The following is a 23,905-nucleotide window of genomic DNA, read 5'->3' as shown; positions in this document are numbered from 1 at the left end:
CATCCTGTGGATGGTACACACTGCAGCCACAGTGCGCCGGTGGTGAAGGGAGTGAATGTTTAGGGTGGTGGATGGGGTGCCAATCAAGCAGGCTGCTTTATCTTGGATGGTGTCGAGCTTCTTGAGTGTTGTTGGAGCTGCACTCATCCAAGCTGCACTCATCCCCCTCAAACGATCGTGGACCCCCGCGATGACCCCCAGACACCCCCCACAAATGATCACCGACCCCCGCAATGACCCCTGACACCCCTCCAATGATCGCGGACCCCCGCGATGACCCCCGATCCCGACACTACTTCCCTGTGACTGACCCCCAATCCCTCCCTCCATGATTGACTTCCCCCTCCATGACCCCTATGCCCACCGGTGCCTCCGTGCCCAACCCCATCCATACAATCAAAGATTTACCTGAACACATCCTCACCCTGGCTGCTCTCCCGTCCGACTGAGGCCAGCCTGTCAATCAGGCCGGCCAGTCGAAACGACATAAAAAAGACTTCCAGGTTTCCTGTTCACAATTTGACCCCCTCCGCCTCCTTCCCGGCTCGGGGTCAAAATCATGCCCAATAGTACAATATGACTTTGAAGGAACCACAAGTATCATGCTTTAATGATCTGCTATTATGTTGTCCCTGGGAGCATGAAGTAATAATGGCAACTAATATTTGCAAGTTTTGCTAGCACAACTTTAAAGGCTGTAGCCAAAAGCTAATTACATAATGAACTTTGAGAACTGTGATGCTGAATTTTATTCCAAAATTATGGATACACAGCATTAATAGGGCTTTATATTTAAATACATTTGGCCTCTGTTAAAGTAATGCAAGAATATGACAACACTAAAGCAAAAATAATGGATTTGAAAATAATTCAGAAATGTTGGCAAGATTAGATAGGATTTCCTACCTGTACATTGAGCAAACTAGCCAACCATTCTATATGTGCCTCCTCCTTATCACAGCATAAATACCTGTAGATGAATACATATTTTGCACATCAGCATAATGTCCTCAATTACAGTGTTCATGTAGAACATATAATAGAAGAGAATTCAATATAAAAGGAATCTATTTGTCCCATCGAACCTGATATCTTTCTGGTAGAGGCTGTCTACTCCAATCTCCATTCCTCTGCCCATTCCCTGTAACCTTTAATACTTTTCTTCAAGCTTTTATCTAATTCTCCCTAAAATGCTGTGTTTGCCTGGGCTTCATTACCTACTTATGGTAATTGTAAACAATTTTACAACACCAAGTTATAGTCCAGCAATTTTATTTTAAATTCACAAGCTTTCGGAGGCTTCCTCCTTCGTCAGGTGAACGATGTGAAAATGAAATCCTCGAAATGAAATCGCATTTATAATTCACAGAACAATGCTTGGTGAGTACAGACAGTTTTTTCAACTGCCCGTTGCCAAGGCAATCAGTGTGCAGACAGGTTGTCCTGTGAATTTAAAATAAAATTGCTGGATTATAACTTGGTGTTGTAAAATTGTTTACAATTGTCAACCCCAGTCCATCACCGGCATCTCCACATCATGACTACTTATGGTAAAGCATTCAATATCTTAATCATCCTTTGCATGAAAATATTCCTTCTACCCTCTCCCTTTATGCTTAATGCTGATCCTGAGTTTATACCCTCATATTACTGATTCACTGATATGTGAAAATAATCTTTCATCAACGAATACTGCACATTCCTCAAAGTCTTTGTACATTGTAAAAAGCATTATTTCCTAATTGGGGGGAATATTTTTCCACAATCTGGCACAGCTACCTCAAAATTAGTCATTTGAGTTTATATGAAAAAAGCCTTCCATTTATTATTATAAAGTTGATGTCATAAAATAAAATGATATGACTTGCTCAACCTGTTTAACTAATACCTCTCCCTTTCATCTTTATTTTACCTTTTTACATCACTCAACCCCGTGCAAATTGAATATGGTAAGAGGATCTCACTGTAGTAACATGAAGTACCTTATCATAGAATCATAGAAAGTTACAGCACAGAAGGAGGCCATTCGGCCCATCGTGACCATGCCAGCCAAAAAAGAGCTATCCAGCTTAATCCCACCTTCCAGCACTTAGTCTGTAGCCCTGTACATTACGGCTCTTCAAGTGCACATCCAAGTACTTTTTAAATGAGTTGAGGGTTTCTGCCTCTCCCACCCTTTCAGGCAGTGAGCTCCAGACCCCCACCACCCTCTGGGTGAAAAAATTTCTCTTCAGCTCCCCTTTGTGTTCTTTACCATACTATTGTTTTGCTCTGCTGCTCAACAATCTGTTTGCTGCAAACACTACAAAAGGATATCACTCAGGGAAAACATGGCAGGATTTTTAATGTAACACATTAAGGCTGATTTGGACAGTATCTGATTTCAAAACTTACCACTGTTGTTTTTCTGAATAAAGTGTAAAGCCCAAGCTGTGTAATAGAGAAAAGGACATGTTAACATGTAGTTCTTGCTCCTTCTTCAGAAGGAAATGAACAGGGAAAGCACTTTTATCGAGATTCAGCCTCATTGGAGGCAAAAATGCAATAAACAAGGGAAGAATTGAGGATCCAAGGGAGCTGTCTACAGGTGAATATTGTACAGGTCAGGAAACTGGGAGCAATCTTCCAATCAATTTGAAAGGAATGGAAAGACTTTTAAAAGTGGGAATGAATCAGCAAATACAGTATATAAAATTAATTAAAGTTCCTGCACACCAAAACTGGCAGTTACCTACCAGTCTAAAGGATTATTTAAGTGGATTGCAGAGGCTCACTTAAGTTGGACTGATTGCATGTTCTACCATTAACAAATAATTTATCTCAGTTAATAATCACTTTTATCTGGATGATCGGTGATATAATGATCCACTTTGGTTACAATACATAAAACTGCTTTTGGATCAATGGCCTTGGTAAGTCTGCACAATTTGACTGCAGCAGGTTTGATGACCGAATAAAATATACATACATCAGCAACTCTCACAATGAGTCAACCCTTTGCAAATCAGGATCAAGTATTAATTCAGCTTAATAATTTGAAAGCAGTGACAGATAATACTGATATTATAAATGATTTTCTGTACATAGAACTATTATTAAAAGAAAAATAACTAGGGAAGAAAACTTTCTTTTAAAAGCAGAATCAGTAACTGCAGAACAGGTAAACTATGGCATTTTTAAAGACAAATACTTAAAACCAAACATGGTTAAACATCAACAACAAAAACTTGCATTTATATAGCATCTTTAATGTAGAAAAATGTCCCATGACACTTTATAGATGCATAATTAGACAAAAATGGATGTTGAGATAATGAAAAATATATTAGGTATGATCAAAAGATTGGTCAGAGGTGAGTTTTGAGGTGAGTCTTAAAGAAGGGGAGGGAGGTGGAGAGGTGCAAGGGGGGGGGGGGAATTCCGGAGCATGGGGCCTAGATAGCTAAAGGCACAGCAGCTAGTGGTGGGGCGAAGGAAGAGAGGGAGGGAGGATGTGCAAAAATGGCAAAGGGAGTAGGGCTAAAGGTTACAAAGATAGGGAGGTATGGCCATACCGGCCATGATGGTCTTTAAACATGAGGATGAGAATTTTAAATTTGAGGCGTTAAGGAGGAGAGAATGTTGGTCAATAAGAACATAGCTGATGGGTGAGCAGGACTTATTGTGAAATAGGATACAGGCAGCAGAGTTTTGGATGGACTGAGGATTATGGAGGAAGAAGATGGGAAGCCATCCATGAGAGCATTGGAGTGGTTTAGTCTGGAGGTGTCAAAGGCATGGATGAGGATTTCAGTGGCAGAGGCCGAGTTGGGCTATAATAAAGGTGGAAATAGGCAGTTTTTGTGATGGAGAGAACATGGGGTCGGAAGCTCAGCTCGGGGTCAAACAGAATGCCGAGATTGAAAACAGCCTGAGAGAATGGTTTTGGGGGTGAGGAGGGGGGGAATGGAATCAGTGGTGAGGTAACGTGGTTTATGGCAAGGGCTGAAGACAATGACACCAGTCTTTCCAATGTTTAACATCAATTGTGTCTTTATCTTCATGGGTTAATTTTATTCCAGTAACGACACTATCAAACAGTATCAGTCATGATCTCCAATTCTAATGTTATATTTATATCACATTAGCACGTGGTACGGTTGCCAGGCAGTGGTGGCAGATTTTTTTTTAAAGGAGTAGAACAAAGGAAGGAGTGGGGATCATATTAATGTGGAGCTGATTACAAGTTATTTTTTGGAGATTTAATCTGTGCTACAAGATTCATTACGAATATATTTTATACGAGCTACAGTCAAATTTTGCTTTTTAAAAAAAAATCCTAATTTTTTTCTTTTCCATGTGGAAGGCACTGAATCAAGGAGGACTCCAAAAGCAACAGTCTTTCAGTACCTTGTCTCATGTGAGAGTTGGCAAGCTACTCAATCACAGCCAAGTCTGACCCTGTCCTCACCCGAAGTTGACACACACAAACTTTCCAGCAGGGTCATTGGGTAGCAATCAAGAGGGGCCTACTTTTTCTTCTCTTGTCTACTCTCGGGGCTTGAGCATATTATCCAGGCTGACACTTCAGTGAACTACTGAAGGAATACTGCATTGTCAGAGGTGCTGTCTTTCGGAGGAGATGTTAAAATCACCAGCCTCTTCAGGTGGACGTATAAGAACCTATGGCACTCTTCAAAGACAAACAGGGGAATTCTTTTGGTGTCCTGGCCAACATTTATCCTTCAATCAACATCTCTAAAAACAGATCAACTGCTTATTTATCTCACTGCTGTCTGCAGGACTGCTGTGGGCAAATTGGCTGCCACGTTTGCTCATATAACGACGACTTCACTTCAAAACCAATTCATTGTCTGTTCAGCAGTTTGGGATGTTAAATGGACATGAAAAGCACTATATAAGTTCTTTCTTTAAAGCTTGGGTGCACTGAGATTAAATTGTAATGCCATTACCACCATCCCAGGTCGGCTCAGCTAACACAGTACAAACTGAAGATCAATTTACACCTGCTGGTGCATTGAAGCATTTGGGGAGCTCGGTACTAGTTATTTTAATGCTAGTGCTAAATTAAACATTTGGAAAGTCTACAAATGTATACTCGGGTTAAAACGATGCCCTTGAAAGCAAGGTCACATGCTTTTCTCTTTGGCCAACTTAAATGGCAAATTCTTATTTAAGTGATAAATAGGTTGTTAAAGGAGGATATGGGAAAGACAAATGTCTAGCTCTATCTGGCTCAACACTTAATTGGCAATTGGATCAAATGTTCAAATATTACAAAGAGGATATTGACTAAGAAAGGGGCAATAGAAGGTCTGATTTCTATTACTCAAGGCATGCAGATGCAAGGCTAGAGACTCATTAGTTTGAGAAAAACTAACCTGATACAATACTCAGACAAAAGAAAAAAAGTTCTTTTAATATAAGCTAAAACTAGATAAAAAGCTATTGGATCAAGACTTTGAGGATTAAAAAGACTCCAATTCTATTGGCTAAAAATGGTACAATAGTCTTCATCACTGTGGGCAGAAAAATCTGAATCAGTGCAACAAGCCACACAATGGATTGATTGGTCATCACAACAAAGGGGGCCAGGCCATACCTGAATTATCTTCCACCTTGACTGTCATCAGTTTAATGAGATTTTACATTTGTCAGTTTTATACTGGTGTGATTTTGAGAGTGGTACCAGCAGATAGCATCAAGTTATATTGCCTTCAGCAAATACCAAATATAGGTATAAATTCCAAAATGCTAGTGAAGAGACAACTAAATGTTCAAGGGGAGCGAGTGAATCACCTGAGTGTTTTATAAACTTTTAGGTATGACGTGTTGGCTTTATACCAGTTGCAATTATTCTCCAGCCATTGTGGGACAACCTCTGATGCAGAATCCCTGACATCTGTTTGACTGCAATTACAATGTACATTTTGAAATCACTTCACAACATGTGCAATATAACTGCACTATAAAGCAGCCATATATTTTTGTTAGAGTCATTTAACTTGTAAAGTTAATAATGATGGTTATATGCTTTCTTAGAGTGCCATTTATATCTCATATCAGCAGAGTTTTATTACATTGCCAGCTGCACTATGCTTGCTTGCCAGCTAATTAATGTTAGGAGAGCATAAGTAACAATATCCATTCTCTAACTCTAAAATGGTTTGAAAGCAAGTTTCTAAAATTGCCCAGGTATGTTCTGTCCACAAAAAGCAGGACAAATCCAATCCGGTCAATTACCGCCCCATCAGTCTACTCTCGATCATCAGCAAAGTGATGGAAGGTGTCGTCGACAGTGCTATCAAGCGGCACTAACTCACCAATAACCTGCTCACTGATGTTCAGTTTGGGTTCCACCAGGACGACTCGGCTCCAGACCTCATTGGAGCCTTGGTCCAAAGATGGACAAAAGAGCTGAATTCCAGAGGTGAGGTGAGAGTGACTGCCCTTGACATCAAGGCAGCATTTGACCGAGTGTGGCATCAAGGAGCCCTAGTAAAATTGAAGTCAATGGGAATCAGGGGGAAAACTCTCCAGTGGCTGGAGTCATACCTAGCACAAAGGAAGATGGTAGTGGTTGTTGGAGGCCAATCATCTCAGCCCCAGGACATGGCTGCAGGAGTTCCTCAGGGCAGTGTCCTTGGCCCAACCATCTTCAGCTGCTTCATCAATGACCTTCCCTCCATCATAAGGTCAGAAGTGGGGATGTTCACTGATGACTGCACAGTGTTCAGTTCCATTCGCAACCCCTCAGATAATGAAGCAGTCCGAGCCCGCATGCAGCAAGACCTGGATAACATCCAGGCTTGGGCTGATAAGTGGCAAGTAACATTCGCACCAGATAAGTGCCAGGCAATGACCATTCCAACAAGAGAGAGTCTAACCACCCCCCCTTAACATTCAACGGCATTACCATCGCCGAATCCCCCACCATCAACATCCTGGGAGTCACCATTGACCAGAAACTAAACTGGACCAGCCACATAAATACTGTGACTACAAGAGCAAGTCAGAGGCTGGGTATTCTGTGGCGAGTGACTCCCCAAAGCCTTCCCACCATCTCCAAGGCACAAGTCAGGAGTGTGATGGAATACTCTCCACTTGCCAGGATGAGTGCAGCTCTAACAACACTCAAGAAGCTCAACATCTTCGAGGACAAAGCAGCCCACTTGATTGGCACTCCATTCACCACCTTAAACATTCACTCCCTTCACCACTAGCACACCGTGGCTGCAGTGTGTACCATTTAAAAGATGCACTGCAGCAACTCGCTAAGGCTTCTTCGACAGCACCTCCCAAACCCGCGACCTCTACCACCTAGAAGGTCAAGGGCAGCAGGCGCATGGGAACACCACCACCTGCACCTTACACTCTAAGTCACACACCATCCCGACTTGGAAATATATCGCCATTCCTTCATCGTTGTTGGGTCAAAATCCTGGAAATCCTTAACAGCACTGTGAGAGAACATTCACTGCACGCACTGCAGCGTTTCAAGTAGGTGGCTCATCACCACCTTCTCAAGGGCAATTAGGGATGGGCAATAAATGCTGGCCTTGCCAGTGACTCCCACATCCCATGGATGAATTAAAAAAAAGGTAGGGCTAACAGCAAGCATGTATATACCATGCTTGGTACAGCATTAAAGTCTGTTGAGCACTAAAGGAGCATACGAGGTACAGTACATGTGCCTCCGAAGGTGCACGAACAGTGCTGAGAGGCTATTGTGAAGGCAAATAGAGTACTAGGATGTAGAGCAAGGACAATCCAGTATAAAACAAAAACAACCATAGTGTCCTTTTACAAGATCCTGTGTCCAGTTTTGGTCCCCTCACATGATGGGTGATATAAACGCCCTGGAAAAGGTTCAAAGGTCCACTAGAACGGTCATAGTTTAAAAGCCCTTAGTTATCATAATAGGCTTAGTTAGCTGAGTCTTCTTACACTAGAAAAGCATAGATTTTGGGCTGACTTAATTAAAGTATTAAATGTGATGAAGGGACTAACGTCTTTCGGATGAGATGTTAAACCGAGGCCCCATCTGCCCTCATGTGGACGTAAAAGATACCATGGCACTATTCGAAGGAGCAGGATAGTTTTCCCCGGTGTCCTGGCCAATATTTCATTACTAAAACAGATTGTCTGGTCATCATGCGTTGCTATTTGCGGGACCTTGCTGTGCGCAAACTGGTTGCCGCATCTCTCTACATTACAACAGTGACTATACTTCAAAAATACTTCATTGGCTGTAAAGCGCTTTGGGACGTTCGGAGTCTTTCCAACTAAACTGTGCCTGTGTGTACACACTATTTGAACAATATAGGTTAGGGAAAACGAGGGATCAGTCACCGAATTAAGTTAGATGTCAGGATGTTATTCTTTACGCGTAGGGTTAGCAACACTTACAATAAGACACTTAGCTTGTGTGGCGAGTGCAGATTTGCTGCAACAATTGAAAAAGAAGCTGGATGAGTTCCTTGCTGTGGCTAATATAAGTGCGTACAAAAGGTAGGTGGGATGTTGAGTATGTATCTCATGGTCTCTATGATCTCCTAAACTTGTTTCGATTGCCTTAGGGGGTCAGAGAGGAATTTCCCAGATTGTTTTTCCCGAGTTGGCTCATGGCTTTTTAATCTGTTTTTTTGCCTCTTCCAGGAAATTACACTGTTGGTGGTGGGAGGGAATACTGGAAGTCATGATGCTTAGTTGTGTTGAGTGTTTGGGACAGGCTGTATGGGTTAACCAGTCTTTTCCTGATTGTCTTGTTTGTTTGTATTTTTCATATTGTGTTGTTATTGCAAATAGGATAAAATTGCACTTTGTGTACATGTGGCCGCTGAAGCAATTTGCACAAACAAAACATTGTTCCTGCTGTCTGAACTTGTGTTCTATCCTCAACTGCAGAGCATCCTTACCTACTCGGAGGCTTCAGTTTCTTTTTCAGGCCAAGGTAGAATTTTAAGGATTTCACAGGCACTTCTCTTTCAGCTTTATTGCTCTGAAAAATTTACACATTTTAATTAGCAAGTGAATTGAGAAGACTTGGGTCAATAAATGTTTATTAGATCATTAGGCTGGCATTCCCAAAGGAAAGTACAAACTTGTTCTCATTCATCACTCCAACCTCTGATTGACTATCAATGTATTATAACTGAGTCAGACATTCTCAAAATTTTTATTTTGTTGTTTGCTCGGGTCTCAAAAATACCATAAAAGCTAGGGCACAATGTACTTGCTCATATAAGGATAAAGTCATCTGAAACAATTTGTAATCTTGTATGAATGCAAGTTATTGAACCAAAGTTAATGGTGAAACTGGTCACATTGTACTAGTTTTAATTTTAACCAAGTACAAAATTAGAACTATAGACATCTACATCACAGAAGGAGGACATTCGACCCATTGGTGGTTCTGATATGACTAAGATCAAAGCAACGGTACATTAAATAACAACGCAGGACCAATAGATTTGTGTTTATTAATACAATATGTAGGACATATAAAAAGTTAGCTATATGTAGTGGAAATCACTTCTCATCTCTCCTTCAGTGGCAAATTTTAAAATATGATATTATGTAAAGTGGGGTATAACAGAGTAACACATTGGCCTAGGCTTTCTGCACCCCCCTCCACAGATTGGGGCACTTCTCCAGTGCAGTGGACTTCCACCCACCCCAGAGACGCCCTGCTGACCTCAGCCATATTTCCAGCCCCGGGGTTATTTATGTACAGGAGGCATGCTCCCCAGCCTCAGTCAGGGGGTTGTGCCAGTATGGAAGCGGAGAATTAGTGCAGCAGGCTTGGGAGGAGAAACAGCTGCACAAGCTGCCAGATTTAAAAAAAATTAAACCTTCAAAAAAATCTAAGGGTGCTTGCACAGGCTGTTTTCTTTTTTTTTTACAGGGAAAGATGATAGGATAATAGGAGTATCTGAGAAGGATGATGGATAAGTCACTACTGGAAATCAATATTCAAAAGGAAACTGTATTTAACAAGTAAATGGATCTGAAAATCGACCAGGCCCAGAAGGTTTGCATTCCCAAAATACTAAGAAAGACTGGGGGAGTGGATAGTAGAAGCATTAACTATCATTTTCCAAGAATCTTGAAAGGACTGGAGCATGGCAAATGTTACACAACTGTTCAAGAAAGGGAAAAGGGATAACCCAGGAAATTATAGGCCAGTTAGTTTAATCTCAGTTGTGAATATACTTCTAAGGATAAATTTTGCAAGGTGACGCTCCCAGCATGAATTGTGCCTCGCCTGGAACATGGATCATAGAATCTGGCATGGATGTTAATGCAGCACTCTCAATTCCCAATGGTCAAAATTAACCAATGGAAAATCAGGAGCATCAACCTCCATGCTCAATTTTCCAATCCATCTTCTCACCAGGAATGGAGCCCAACAAAATTTAATCTCAACTCCATAATATGTTATGAAATTAGTGAACATTTTTTTAAAAATGGGCTGATCAGGGATGGTCAGCATGTGTTTATAAAGGGCATGTCATACTCAACTAATGTAACTTTATGATATCACTTAGTGTATAGATAAATGGAATACAGTGAATAAAAAACAATATACTGCTGATGCTGGAAATCTGGAACAAAAACAGAAAATGCTGGAGATACGCAGCAGCTCAGGCAGCATCCATCAAGAAAACACAAGTCAATTGATATTTCAGGTATAAAATGTATCCTCAGAACTGAATGGAATGCAGTGGATGTTGTACAAATGGATTTTTAGAAAACTTGTGATAAAGTGCAATTTATGAGACTTGTGAAAATTAAGGCACATGGTTTTACAGGGAATGTAGCTGCATGGATAGCCGGGGAGTGGGGGTTGAGTGCAAGAGTAAAGGGATGCTTTTCACAATGGTGGCTTGTGAATAATCATGTGATCCAGAGATCTGAGCTGAGACCTTTCCTGTTTTCCATTTACATAAATGATTTGGGCAAAGGTGTAAAAAAAATGATATTGAAGTTTACTGATGACACCAAATGAGGGACCCTGGAAAACTGAGGAAAATTGCAGGAGAGCATTGACAGGTTAGCAAAGTGGACTGATGGATAATATGCTATGTTACTGGACCAGTAATCCAGCAGCCTGGACTAATAATTCAGAGAATGTGAGTTCAAATCCCACCATGGCAGTTTGAGAATTTGAATTCAGTTTTTGAAAAAATCTGGAAATAAAAAGTGGTATCAGTAAGAGCGACCAGGAAGCTGTGGAATCATTGTAAAAACCCACCTGGTTCACTAATGTCCCTCGGGGAAGGAAACCTGCTGTCCAGTCTGGCCAATATGTTATTCCAGTCCCACACCACCATGGTTGACTCTTAACTGCCCTCAAGGTGACCGAGCAAGTCACTCAATTTTATCAACTAAGCGGTTCAAGAAAGTGGCCCACCACCACCTTACGGCAGCTAGGGATAGACAATAAACGCTGACTTTGAGAGAGACGCGCACATCCCAAGAATGAGTTTTTAAAAAAATTGAAATTATTGCCAATGATACATAAAATCTTTTGTTTTAGCTCTTGACTTCTTTACCTCCATGGGTAGACCATGGACCAGTGGTCACAAAAGAGCTTCCTCGCCATGTCCCACATATATTCTTCCTTAAAGTTGAGGGTAACAATTGAATGGGGGTGAAATTGGGTCACGTAGCTCCCGATTTCTGTTAGGGAAGTGCACAGGGAGCCATCTTGGTAAAGGGGTTTGCGTGCACCCCCAACGACTGCCGGCAGCATGCAGAGTAGGGAGAATGTGACGCAGATCAGAGTACAATACTGACTAAGGAACATAGGAACATTTGAAGGCAATGCTGCTATTTTGGAATTCCACACTTCAACCAACCTTGCACAGCTGAACAGGACTTAAAGGGCATGATGGACCCCCCACCAGTGCTATTTAAAGGGATCATGAAGTACTTGCAGGTTAGTTGTTGGATTATTTATTCTGGCTGTTGGTGCAATTGTACATGTTTTTGGAGGCTTCCTCTACTTGGATCAAGTTTCAATACTCTACTGGGAGAGGTCTGGCTAATTTTGAAGTACTCTTTGTATCATTTAAAATATTGTGCCAAACAAAGTTGCTTCCAGATGTGGGTGGCCTGGTGGGGCTTCCTCTGGGAATTGAACATGACTGGGAGAATGAAGATAGGCCACGCAGAACAGGACAAGTTGCAAGAAGAGGGAGGAGGAGGAGGAGGAGGAGGAGGGGCATTCAGCAGGAGGGCATATTCGTGGAGGGTCTTCAGGGGGCAATTGTCTTACCTCAACTTCAGCAATGACCAATGCATCAAGCGTCTTCTGTTCACAAAAGAGGTTGTGACTGAAATTTGTCAACTGCAGCAGCCACAACTGCAGCCTCAGAGCAGGCCAAGGATAGCATTGCCTGTGGCTGTCAAGGTGACCGTGGCTCTTAATTTTTATGGCTCTTGCTCCTTTCAGGCTGCTGCTGGAGATATAAGCAATATCTTGCAGTTTGCAGTGCACTTTAGTAGAAGGGAGGTCACTGAGGCTATCACAATGAGAAACACATTCATCTAATTCTCTCTTGGCAGAGACAAACAGGAGGAGTGAGCTCGAGGGTTTGCTCACATTGCAGGCTTTCCAGTGGTGCAGGGTACCATTCACTGCACGCACATTGCCGTGCGAGCTCATCTAAACTTGGGCCTAGTCATCAACAGAAAGGGATTCCACTTTCTCAATGTGCAGCTGGTGTGCGACCACAGGCAGCGCATCATGCAAGTAAATGCCCGCTATCCTGGCAGCAGTCATGCTTTCTTCATTGTGTGGCAGTCCTCCGTTCCACCTGTATTTCAACCAGCACGGGCAATTCAAAGGCTGGCTACTGGGCAACAAGGATTATCCCCTCTTGACATGGCTCATGACTCCGGTCAGGAACCCATGCACACGTGCATAGCAGGCCTACAATAAGAACCATTCTGCCACAAGGAACATCATACAGCGCACTATTGGCATCCTCAAGCAACGCTTCTGTTGCCTGGACTGCTCTGGAGGAGCCCTGCAGTACTCAGCTGAGCGGGTATCAAGATTTATGGTAGTATTACAGCATGCTGCACAACCTGGCCATGATGAGGGAACAGCCCTTGCCACTGCCTATCAGGTGAGAACCTGAGAAGCATGAGCAGGAGGAGGAAGAGGAGGAGGCAGCAGTAGAGGAGGAATTGGAGGAGGAAGTGCCCCAGGACTTGGAGGAAGAGGAAGGGAGGCTACAATGTAGACAGGCCCTTTATGCCAGGGCTCTACATGATCAGATTATTAATGAGCAATACCAGTAACCTCAATGACACCTCCCCATTTACCAACAGTCCCATACTCCTTACCTTTCCTCTCTCACATGACCAGCAAATCGTCCTCCTTGTGATTACATATTAGTTCCTTCCTCAGTTCATCGCAGAAATAAAAACAACCGCCAAATGCAAATTCAAATCCACATTTATAAATTAACACATGAAATTATGCAAACAAAATGAGACTATTCACCCTTGTGCATTCCCTTAGTGCCTGTTGTTTGTGTGCCTTTACCTTTCCTGGGGATGAGGGGGTGGACATATGAGGAGAGGTTGAGTAGATTGGGACTCTACTCATTGGAGTTCAGAAGAATGAGAGGCGATCTTATTGAAACATATAAGATTGTGAAGGGGCTTGATCGGGTGGATGCGGTAAGGATGTTCCCAAGGATGGGTGAAACTAGAACTCGGGGGCATAATCTTAGAATAAGGGGCTGCTCTTTCAAAACTGAGATGAGGAGAAACTTCTTCACTCAGAGGGTAGTAGGTCTGTGGAATTTGCTGCCCCAGGAAGCTGTGGAAGCTACATCATTAAATAAATTTAAAACAGAAATAGACAGTTTCCTAGAAGTAAAGGGAATTAGGGGTTACGGGGAGCGGGCAGGAAATTGGACATGAATTTAGATTTGAGGTTAGGATCAGATCAGCCATGATCTTATTGAATGGAGGAGCAGGCTCGAGGGGCCAATTGGCCTACTCCTTTCCTATTTCTTATGTTCTTATGTTCCTAGTGCTCCTACGAGGTGCTTCCCCAGGGGCTGGAGCATGGGTGGTGGAAGACTGCTGACCTTCAATTAAGGAGATTGCAGATGTCCTTGGAGGAGACCTCGAGGCCTGGAGGCCAGACTTCAGACTGCACCATCTTGGCTGGGCTGCAGCAGTCTGGGCTGGCTGGCTGACAGGAAACAGCAAGGGCAAGCTGGCACCTGTGGTATCCGTTACCCCCGCCCCGGCTCCTATGCACTTGTGTCTCACCAGGTGCAGATCCCTCCTCTAGCCTAGTCTCTAAAGTACGCGCAGTGTCAGTCTGAGCTGGTGGCTGCAAGTGTAGGATCAAGTGATGGTGTCTCATCATCATTGGTGGAGTGGCGGGGGTGGGAGCAGGAATGCTGTTATCCTGAGAAAGGACAGCAGGTTCGTGTTCCATGGAGCCGCTGCCACTCTCCCGGGACGGCGTCTCAGCAATCCTGGTGATCGGTTGGAGAACAGATTGCTGGACTGCTGTGATGCCCTGGAAGCCCCTTTCAACAGTGGAACTCAGCCACAATGGCAGCAATCAGACCTTTGATGGAAGCTGTTACATCGGTTATGAGACGCTGCAACATAGTGGGTTCCACAGGTGTGGTGGTGGAAGTGACCACCTGTTCCTTGTTGGAAAGGATGGGCTCCAAGCTCTGCGCAAAGACCTATGCTAAGTTGGAGCTGGACTCCTCCATGCTCCTCGACATTGTGCGCAGGCTTTCTGACAGGCTTTCCAGTGCACCAAGCATTTGGTTCTGTACGCCCATCAGCTTTCTTCTGTAGCCTGGCCCATCGAAGTCATCATCTGAAACCTCTGCAGCAAAACTAGTGTGCCACCTTGCCCTCCGGCAAGCTGGCACCTGTGGTATCCGTTACCCCCGCCCCGGCTCCTGTGCACTTGTGTCTCACCAGGTGCAGATCCCTCCTCGAGCCTAGCCTCTAAAGTACGCACAGTGTCAGTCTGAGCTGGTGGCTGCGAGTGTAAGATCAAGTGACGGTGTCTCTTCATCATCACTGTCTTCTTCCTCTGCCTCCTCAGACTGGGAAGGTTCCAGTTCTTAGGTATGTGAAATGACAAATGGACAAGGATTAGGTTGTGGTGAGGGGAGAGGAGAAAGTAAGAAGTGCGTGCTTACACCATCTGGAGCATGTGAGTCAGAAAAGATTGTGGGATGAGGGAGAAGTGGGAAGATAGGAGGAGGATTATGTATACAGAGACCCTCATCATCGATCCCTCCAGCACCGCCAGTGGCCACGGCCTCAGCGATGCCCCTTCCCACGATGGTCAGCACTGTCTCCTCCAATGGAGTTAGGATGTGTAGGCGCTCCTGTCCTCCTCCATTTATTTCTTGCTGCCTCCTGTTACATGCCACCTTCTCCAGTAAGAAAGAGGGAAGTGAATCAAGTGAGTGTCCTGCACAATGTTTGGGTGATGTGGCTGTCATGGTTGAATTGCTGCCAGTGAGTGTGAACTGTGAGTTGTGGGTGTGAGGCTTGCAACAGTGCTAAGTGTGTGAGGGTGAGATAAAGCATCTGATTTGAATAATTGAGTACAGATTGAAAGAGATTGTTGGTAGGTGGGTGATGGGGGTGTAGTGTATTGAGCAGTGGATGAGGCTAGTGGTGCAGTTGGTACAATATTCCACTTGAAACTTGAACTCACTCGCCTTGACAATCGTGTTCAATCAGTGAACTTCTTCCTACACTGCATCCATGTTCTTGCAGCTATGCTCCTGGCATTGACCTTGTCCGCTACTTCCTCCAACCATCTCTTCAGCATATGTCTGGAGGACCTCCTGCCCCACTGTGGATATAGGATGCCCCTCCTTCTCTCCAACTCTTGCACCAAGGCCTCCAGTGCATCATCAGAGAACCGTGGTGCATGCCCTCTCCCAGGCACAACCGTTCTTCAAAGTATCACAGCACAGATTCAATTTTGAAACAACTCCTGTCACATCTTGCAGTCACAATGCACCTCTCCTTTAAGAGGTGCAGGCTGCCTTTAAAAAGCACGAGCCACCTGAATCGCAACGAACAGGCACGGGTTAAACACGTACTGCGATCCCCGCACACGTTTTCAAGGGTTATCCAATTTAACCCCCAACAAGTCTAAACTCTTTTGCTTCTCCATATACCAGTATCTTTTAAAAATTCTGGGATGTCTTTTCAATTCGCATACACAATTCCCACTATCATTGTATCTCTGGAGACCCACTTCGTGTGGTGCAGTCTAAGTATAATTGTCAATGTACACATCATGCCCCGTGCCCTGCAATGCTTCCAAGTAACCCAGCCTGGGTTCGGACCACTTGCTCACCTCACCTTTCTGCTGTGTAAGGGTCAAAGTTCCCTTTCAGATTCAAACACTTTATAAAAAGTTTACACTTTTTTTTTGTATTTAGTTGACATGTAGACTTATAAAGTGACCCTTCCATATGTATATCGCTTACATTACTCAGTTGCAAATGTACTCCATGAAATTTATAAAAGGGTCTTTTCTTGCAAACTGAATCATTGCTGCGCTGATTAAAAGTGCTTACTGTTATTATAAAAACAGCCCAAGGACAAACTTAAGTTTATCCCTCATAAGAGTTTTGTGAAAAATTGGATTTTTAAACCAGTAGCAAGATATTTCCACAACATTCACATATTTCAGCACAAACAAAACATTACTTAGTTATCTTCTTTGAAATCAGTATTTCCTGGCTTTGACAAGCTGTAGGTGCTGTGACGGTTGCAGTTTATTTTTTCTTTGTATCTGTTTTGTCCCAGCAATATACCTAAATCTCTACCTCAGAGAAGCCTCCCAGCTGCATCAAAGTGACATTATCACAACAAAAATCCTTATGGCATATGAGTGAGTGCCAATTTAATGTCAAATTGTAGGCTCTTTCTAACAGGAACATATTCAGATTACCCAATCTTAGCTCATACAGGAATTCTCAGGCAGCAGAAAGGGTTTGGGTTGGATTCAGACCCAGATCCCAAAGGTAAAAGCACAGTGTGCTAATTCAAAGCTCCCACATTTCCCCTTTAACTTTCCATATTTACTTTATATAATTATCAGATGTTAGCATTTCAATGTATATATGCATAGACTTAGTCCTGCATAAATTGGGTGTCTGGATGCCAGTCTAACCTAAGATTGATTTTCAAATGGGCTGGCAAATACTTCATAATATATACAGTTAAAGTGAAGAGCTTTCAAAGCAGGCTACAACAGAATAATTTCTAGAACTATTTACTACAAACCGACAGAGACTCGAGTGAAGGAAATAAACAAGATAAAGGGCAAAAACAGACTTTTCCCCACGTGTACACAGCAGTCAAGTTTACTGAAGAAAGGAGAAAAAGAACAAAGGACACAGTACAAAATAAGAGTTTTATACAACAGGATGGGGAAAAAAGATCACCTAATTAAAATGCCAGCTGAATGTCATAAACCTCTTAAAGGAACAGTGTTCCTCGGTAATTCCGTCTCAGTCTTTAAGTTGATCGCAATTCTTATTTATATGTGATTGAACAAATAAGGAAAAACCACGGTTTTCCCAACGACATTTTTCATCTTTTGAGGTAAACATCTTCCATTCTTTTCCTGGTATTTGTTAATTTTGCATAACTTTCCTCACGTTGTGACTGGCTTGCAACTCTATTTTATATTCTGTATTATAAAGAAGTTTAAAACTTCCAACTTAAGTCTCCAAATATTATGGTAATCCTGATGTATAACTGATATTTGAGGAAGGCTTAATTTATAATTTAAATGTACTCAGAGGGATAAAACATTTCTGTTTGTAATATGATGAGGTTGCCTTGCTATTCACAATCAGGGAAAATGGCAGCTCACTTAACAGTTTACTTTAACCTTATTCTTAATTAAGAGGTGAGTTGTATTTATTTATATGCAGTGCTCTGCTATATTCCAATCTTTAACCCTGAATAATTAAAAGCAGCAACCTGAGGATATATTAACAAGAACATTTCTGCAACACCTGCTTAGAAAATACTCTACATGTTTAGTCTGCGTAATTAAATGCAGGCTTGATGTCAACATTTATTTATAAAGCTATTTAAAATGAAAGCTTAAAAAAACTGTTACATCAGTGTCCTACTACTGTCCTACAAAACTTTACTTCCTTTTCTTTGACCTTTGGTGGGCCTAGAAGTGGCAGTGTGATAAATGAGGCATCATGTCACACTTGCATGTGACGAGAAATTTAGGACACTGGGGGAGTTACATAGAACGTACAGTATAGAAACAGGCCATTCAGTCCAACAGGTCAAAGACTGTGTTTATGCTCCACACGAGTTTCCTCCCACCTTACTTCATCTAACCCTATCAGCATATCCTTTTATTCCTCTCTCCCTCATCTGTTTACCTAGGCTCCCCTTAAATGCATCTATGCTAGTCACCTTAACTACTCCTTGTGGTAGCAAGTTCTACATTCCAACCACTCTCTGGGTAAAGACGTTTCTCCTGAATTCCCTATTGGATTTATTAGTGACTATCTTATATTTATGGCCCCTAGTTCTGGTCTACCCCACAAGTGGAAACATCTTCTCTACGTCTACCTTATCAAAACCTTTCATAATCTAAAGACCTCCATCAGGTCACCCCTCAGTCTTCTATTTTCTAGAGAAAAGAGTCTCAGCCTGCTCAATCTTTCCTGATAGGTATAACCTCTCAGTTTTGGTATCATTCAAATAAATCTTTTTTTGCACCTTCTCCAAGGCCTCTATGTCCTTTTATAATATGGAGACCAGAACTATCCACGGTACTCCAAGTGTGGTCTAACCAAGATTGTATACAAGTTTAATATAACTTCTCTGCTTTTCAATTCTATCCTTCTAGAAATGAACACCAGTGCTTGGTTTGCTTTTTTTATGGCCTTATTAACCTACGTCGATACTTTTAGTAATTTGTGTATCTGTATCCCCAGCTCCCTCTGCTCCTCTACCCCTTATTATCCAAGTAGTATGTGGCTCCCTTATTCTTCCTACCAAAATGTAATACCTCATACTTAACTATATTGAAATTAATTTGCCAATTACATGCCCATTCTGCAAGTTTATTAATGTCTTCCTGTATTTTGTCGCAGTCCGCCTCGGTATTTGGTGTCAACCTCAAAATTTGAAATTGTACTTCTGATTCCCAAGTCCAAAGTAGTTGGGGGGGGGGGGGAAAGAGTGTCATCTTATACTTGGGTTACTGTGGTGGATGGCACTATAGCTCAGTCTGGAGGAATGCACTCACCTGCTAATGTCCACATTCAATTACTCCTGTCTGTTCTGGACCCTCCAGCACGTTCTACCACTCTCCTCACTCTGGGTTCAAGGCTGCCCTTTGTGTTAATGCATAGCAGTGGCAGTACATTACAGTGTCAACTTTTCATTAAAATCAGACTTCTGGCTCTCTGGTAAGCCATATTGCCTCGTGGGTTGACTTCATGGAAAGTTAGATGATTTTAATGTGCACGCTGACAGTTCCAAGCTCTGCCACAGCTATGTAGCAGTACACAGCAAAGCAGGAGATTGGGAATTAGCTTCAACATCTCAGACCACTTCTGCAGATGATACCACACTCTCTGACCTGCAGTCTGCCTTTACCTACCAATATAAAATTGCAGCTGAGCGCATGGATCAAACAGAAATCCCTCAGTACCGTATTTCAACTACTGATTATTTCACACAGGATCATAGGAGTTGCTGGACAAATAAAGACCAAGGTCCATCTAGTTCGCCTTCTGCCATCCTGGTAGTCGCTTGATACAATAATGGAGTTCTTGACTAATCATAGCAATCATCTCTTTCAATTAGTCTACAACAGACCCAGACATCAGATAAGGGAAAACCCAAGTGGTGGAAAGCTTTAGGAAACATGGCTAAATTGGGCCATGCAGCGCCTGTTTTGTGGGGGTTACGCGGCCTCCTAAACTCCGAAAATGGCATCCAGAATGCGCGCACACACTTCTAACGTGACAGGTGCCGGCCGTCATCTTGGTAAAGGCATTCGCGCACACGCAGGTAACGAACGCCAGCACCATATAAAGTAGGGAGAATATACGGTAGATCAGTGTGCAACGCTGATTTAAAAGGGACAGATGTGATTTTGGAACTCCAGCCAACCTTGCACAGCTGAACAGGTCTTAAATAGCCTGGAGGAGCCCCCACCAGTGCTATTTAAAGGGATCATGCAGGAGTTACAGGTTTGTTGTTGGATTATTGCTTCTGGCTGCTGATGCATTTGTACCTGTTTTTTTGAGGTCTTCTATACTTGAATATTAGGACTAGGGGACATCAGGACTAGCCAAGACTTGCAGGAGTGAAGTTAGAAACATAGATGGTGATAGACTGGGAAATGTTGATGTACAAAGGGACCTGGGTGTCCTTGTACACCAGTGACTGAAAGCAAACATGCAGGTGCAGCAAGCGGTTAGGAAGGCAAATGGTATGTTGGCCTTCATTGCAAGAGGATTTGAGTACAGGAGCAAGGATGTCTTACTACAATTATACAGGGCCTTGGTGAGACCACACCTGGAGTATTGTGTGCAGTTTTGGTCTCCTTACTTAAGAAAGGATGTAATTGCCATAGAGGGAGTGCAGCGAAGGTTCATCAGACTGATTCCTGGGATGGCAGGACTGTTGTATGAGGAGAGATTGGGTCGACTCGGCCTGTATTCACTTGAGTTTAGAAGAATGAGAGGGGATCTCATTGAAACACATAAAATTCTAACAGGGCTAGACAGACTGGATGCAGGGAGGATGTTTCCCCTGGCTGGGGGGTCTAGAACGAGGGGTCACGGTCTCAGGATATGGGATAGGACATTTAGGACTGAGATGAGGAGAAATTTCTTCACTCAGAGGGTGGTGAACCTGTGGAATTCTCTACCACAGAAGACTGTGGAGGCCAAGTCACAGAATGTATTTAAGAAGGAGATAGATAGATTTCTAGACACAAAAGGCATCAAGGGGTATGGGGAGAGAGCGGGAATATGGTATTGAGATAGAGGATCAGCCATGATCATACTGAATGGCGGAGGAGGCTCGAAGGGCTGAATGACCTACTCCTGCTCCTATTTTCTATGTTTTCTGTTTTAAGTTAGGAAACGCTTCTACATGCAAAGGGTGGTGGAAGTTTGCAACTCTCTTCTGCAAACGGCAGTTGATGCTAGCTCAATTATTAATTTTAAATCTGAGATTGATAGATTTTTGTTAACCAAAGGTATTAAGGGATGTGGGGCTAAGGCGGGTATATGGATTTCGGTTACAGATCAACCATGATCTCATTGAATGGTGGAACAGACTCAAGGGGCTAAATGGACTAACTCCTGTTCCTGTTATAAAGTTTCAGTGGGCTGGCTAGCTGACAGACAACAGCAAGGGCATTGGCAGAGTGGCAGGGATGGGACAGGAATACTGTCATCCTGAGAGAGGAGAGCAGGTTCATGGTCCATGGAGCCACTGCCACTTGCTGCCTCCTGTTATGCGCCAACTTCTCCTACAAGAAAGCAGGATGTCTGTCAATGAGCGTCCTGCAAGATGTTTGGGTGATGTGGCTGTCATTGTCGAATAGCTGCCAGTATGTGTGGCCTGTGAGTTGTGGGTATGAGGCTTGCAACAGTGGTAATGTCTGAGGGTGAGAGGAAGCATCTGATTGGAAGAGTTGAGTACTGATTGAAAGAGTTTGTTGGTAGGTGGGTGATGGGGGGGGTGTAGTGTGTGGAGCAGTGGATGCGGCTAGTGGTGCAGTTGGTAGGAGATGCCACTCGACAGTTGACCTCATTCACCTTGATCACTCGTATCAAAGCATTGAACTTCATCCTGCATCATGAATGGTTTAGATAAAGTAAATAAAAAGAAACTGTTCCCATTGGCGGAAGGGTTGAGAGCCAGAGGACACAGATTTAAGGTGATTGGCAAAAGAACCAAAGGCGACATGAGGAAAAACTTTTTTACGCAGTGAGTAGTTATGATCTGGAATGTGCTGCCTGAAAGGGTGTGGAAGCAGATTCAATTGTGGTTATCAAAAAGGAATTGGATAAATACTTGAAAGGAAAAAATCTGCAAGGCTACGGGGAAAGAGCGGAGGAATGGGACTAACTGGATTGCTCTTGCAAAGAGCCGGCAGGGGCTCGATGGGCCAAATGGCCACCTTCTGTGCTGTAACCATTCTATGATTCTACTGCATCCATGTTCGTGCTGCTAAGCGCCTGGCATTGACTTTGTCCCCTACTGCCTCGGAATGCTTCTCCTTCTGTCTACCTCTTGCACCAAGGCCTCTAGTGCATCATCAGAGAACATTGGTGCACGCTCTCTCCCAGGCCTGGTACAAACTCAGTCGTCAGATTGGTGGAGTCTGGCGTGCAGATTGGAGGATGTGGGATTTAGTAGTGCACAACCTTTATTCAATGTTTTAAAATAACTCAACAGTTTGTAAACATAGGACGGGACCTGCATCTGTGTTTTACATGTGCAATGTCTGATCTCCGTTCAGACTCTGTGCGGACCCGTATCTTATATTTTGTGAATATTAGAGTCCCGCAAACGTTGAGCTGCCCAGTTGTTGCTCATTAAAAATTCTAGAGTTCCCATCATCACCATGCTGCACGATATTGCAGCACAGATTCACTTCTCAATTGACTTCCACCACTTCCTGCAGCCACAATGCACCTTCCCTTTAAGTGGTGCTAGCCAGTCGCACCATCTGGGCCTCCTGCTGGTGAGTAGCCACTCAACAATACAGGTAGTGCTGGCTGCTCACAGCAATCGTAGAAATCATCAGGCAGCATGAATGTTACGTGCTGCCTGCATCTCAACGACCGGGCGTGGGTTAATCACATGGCACGACCCCCGTGCCCAGTTTTGGGGGTTATCCAATATAACCCCCCCATAAATCCAAAGTCACCTGTTCCTCCCAAAAATGCTTAACTTACCATATATGTCTCAAATTACTCATATTTTGTACTGTATCTCACATAATCTTCCTCGGTTTTGGAAGGTGGTTAAGCAAATATTTCACTAGACTGGGAGTTAGGTTATAACCTGTCAAGTAGATTAATTAACCAGTAAATGGACAAGTAAACCGTAGCAATGAACACACTGTAGATCAACAATAGTTACAGTTTTAACTATTCCTGCTTAGAAGATAAAAGAACAGTGCATCAGCTGCTCTAAACTGCAATGTAAACGGGACTGGGTAGAAGGTATCTGAATATTAGCCTTTACATGGCAAATGTTTGTTGCTGACCATCCATAGAGTCTCTCTGGTCTAACCATCTCTCTCTGATGGCTTCTCAATTTGAACAAGACAGGCTGAGAATTTTTTTTCAAAACAATGACCAGAACAAATGTGTCTCAGGCTCAAAGAGTTGTCAAACAAACAGCAACTTGCATTTATATTGCACCTTTAACATAGTAAAACGTCCTAAGGCACTTCACAGGAGCATTATCAAACAAAATCTGACACCGAGCCACACAAAGAGATATTAGGACAGGTGATCAAAAACTTGGTTAAAGAGGTTGGTCTCAAGGAGCAATTTAGAGGAGATAGAAGTAGAGACATTTAGGAAGAAAATTCCAGAGCTTAGGGCCTAGGCAGCTGAAAGCACGGCCGCCAATGGCGGAGCGATGAAAATTGAGGATGCGTAAGAGGCGCGAATTGGAGGAGTGCAGAGATCTCCGAGGGTTGAAGGGCATATCTATTATATATTAAAATTGCTCAATGAGTCGCAACCTTCCATTTTAAATCCACTGAAAAGTCCTATGTCAGGTTCTGTCAATGGAAAAACAATTCTAAAAGTGTCAACGTTTAATTGCATTACCCATTACAGCCATAAGA

General features: G+C 43.1%; 1 protein-coding gene across 1 annotated transcript in view; it reads right to left on the bottom strand.

Annotated features, from left to right (window-relative positions):
- arap2 (ArfGAP with RhoGAP domain, ankyrin repeat and PH domain 2) overlaps positions 1-23,905 on the bottom strand; it is a 332,431-nt gene that overhangs the window by 13,073 nt on the left and 295,453 nt on the right. Inside the window, exons 29-31 of the mRNA XM_067988973.1 lie at positions 8,919-9,001; positions 2,395-2,430; positions 907-970 (exon numbers count right to left, since the gene is read on the bottom strand). Of these exons, the coding sequence (XP_067845074.1) occupies positions 907-970; positions 2,395-2,430; positions 8,919-9,001 (183 nt within the window). The remainder of the gene's footprint in view (positions 1-906; positions 971-2,394; positions 2,431-8,918; positions 9,002-23,905) is intronic.

The sequence above is a fragment of the Heptranchias perlo genome, chromosome 1, assembly GCF_035084215.1.
Source record: "Heptranchias perlo isolate sHepPer1 chromosome 1, sHepPer1.hap1, whole genome shotgun sequence".
Classification (NCBI taxonomy): Eukaryota; Metazoa; Chordata; class Chondrichthyes; order Hexanchiformes; family Hexanchidae; genus Heptranchias; species Heptranchias perlo.
This window is presented reverse-complemented; position numbering and strand designations above follow the sequence as displayed.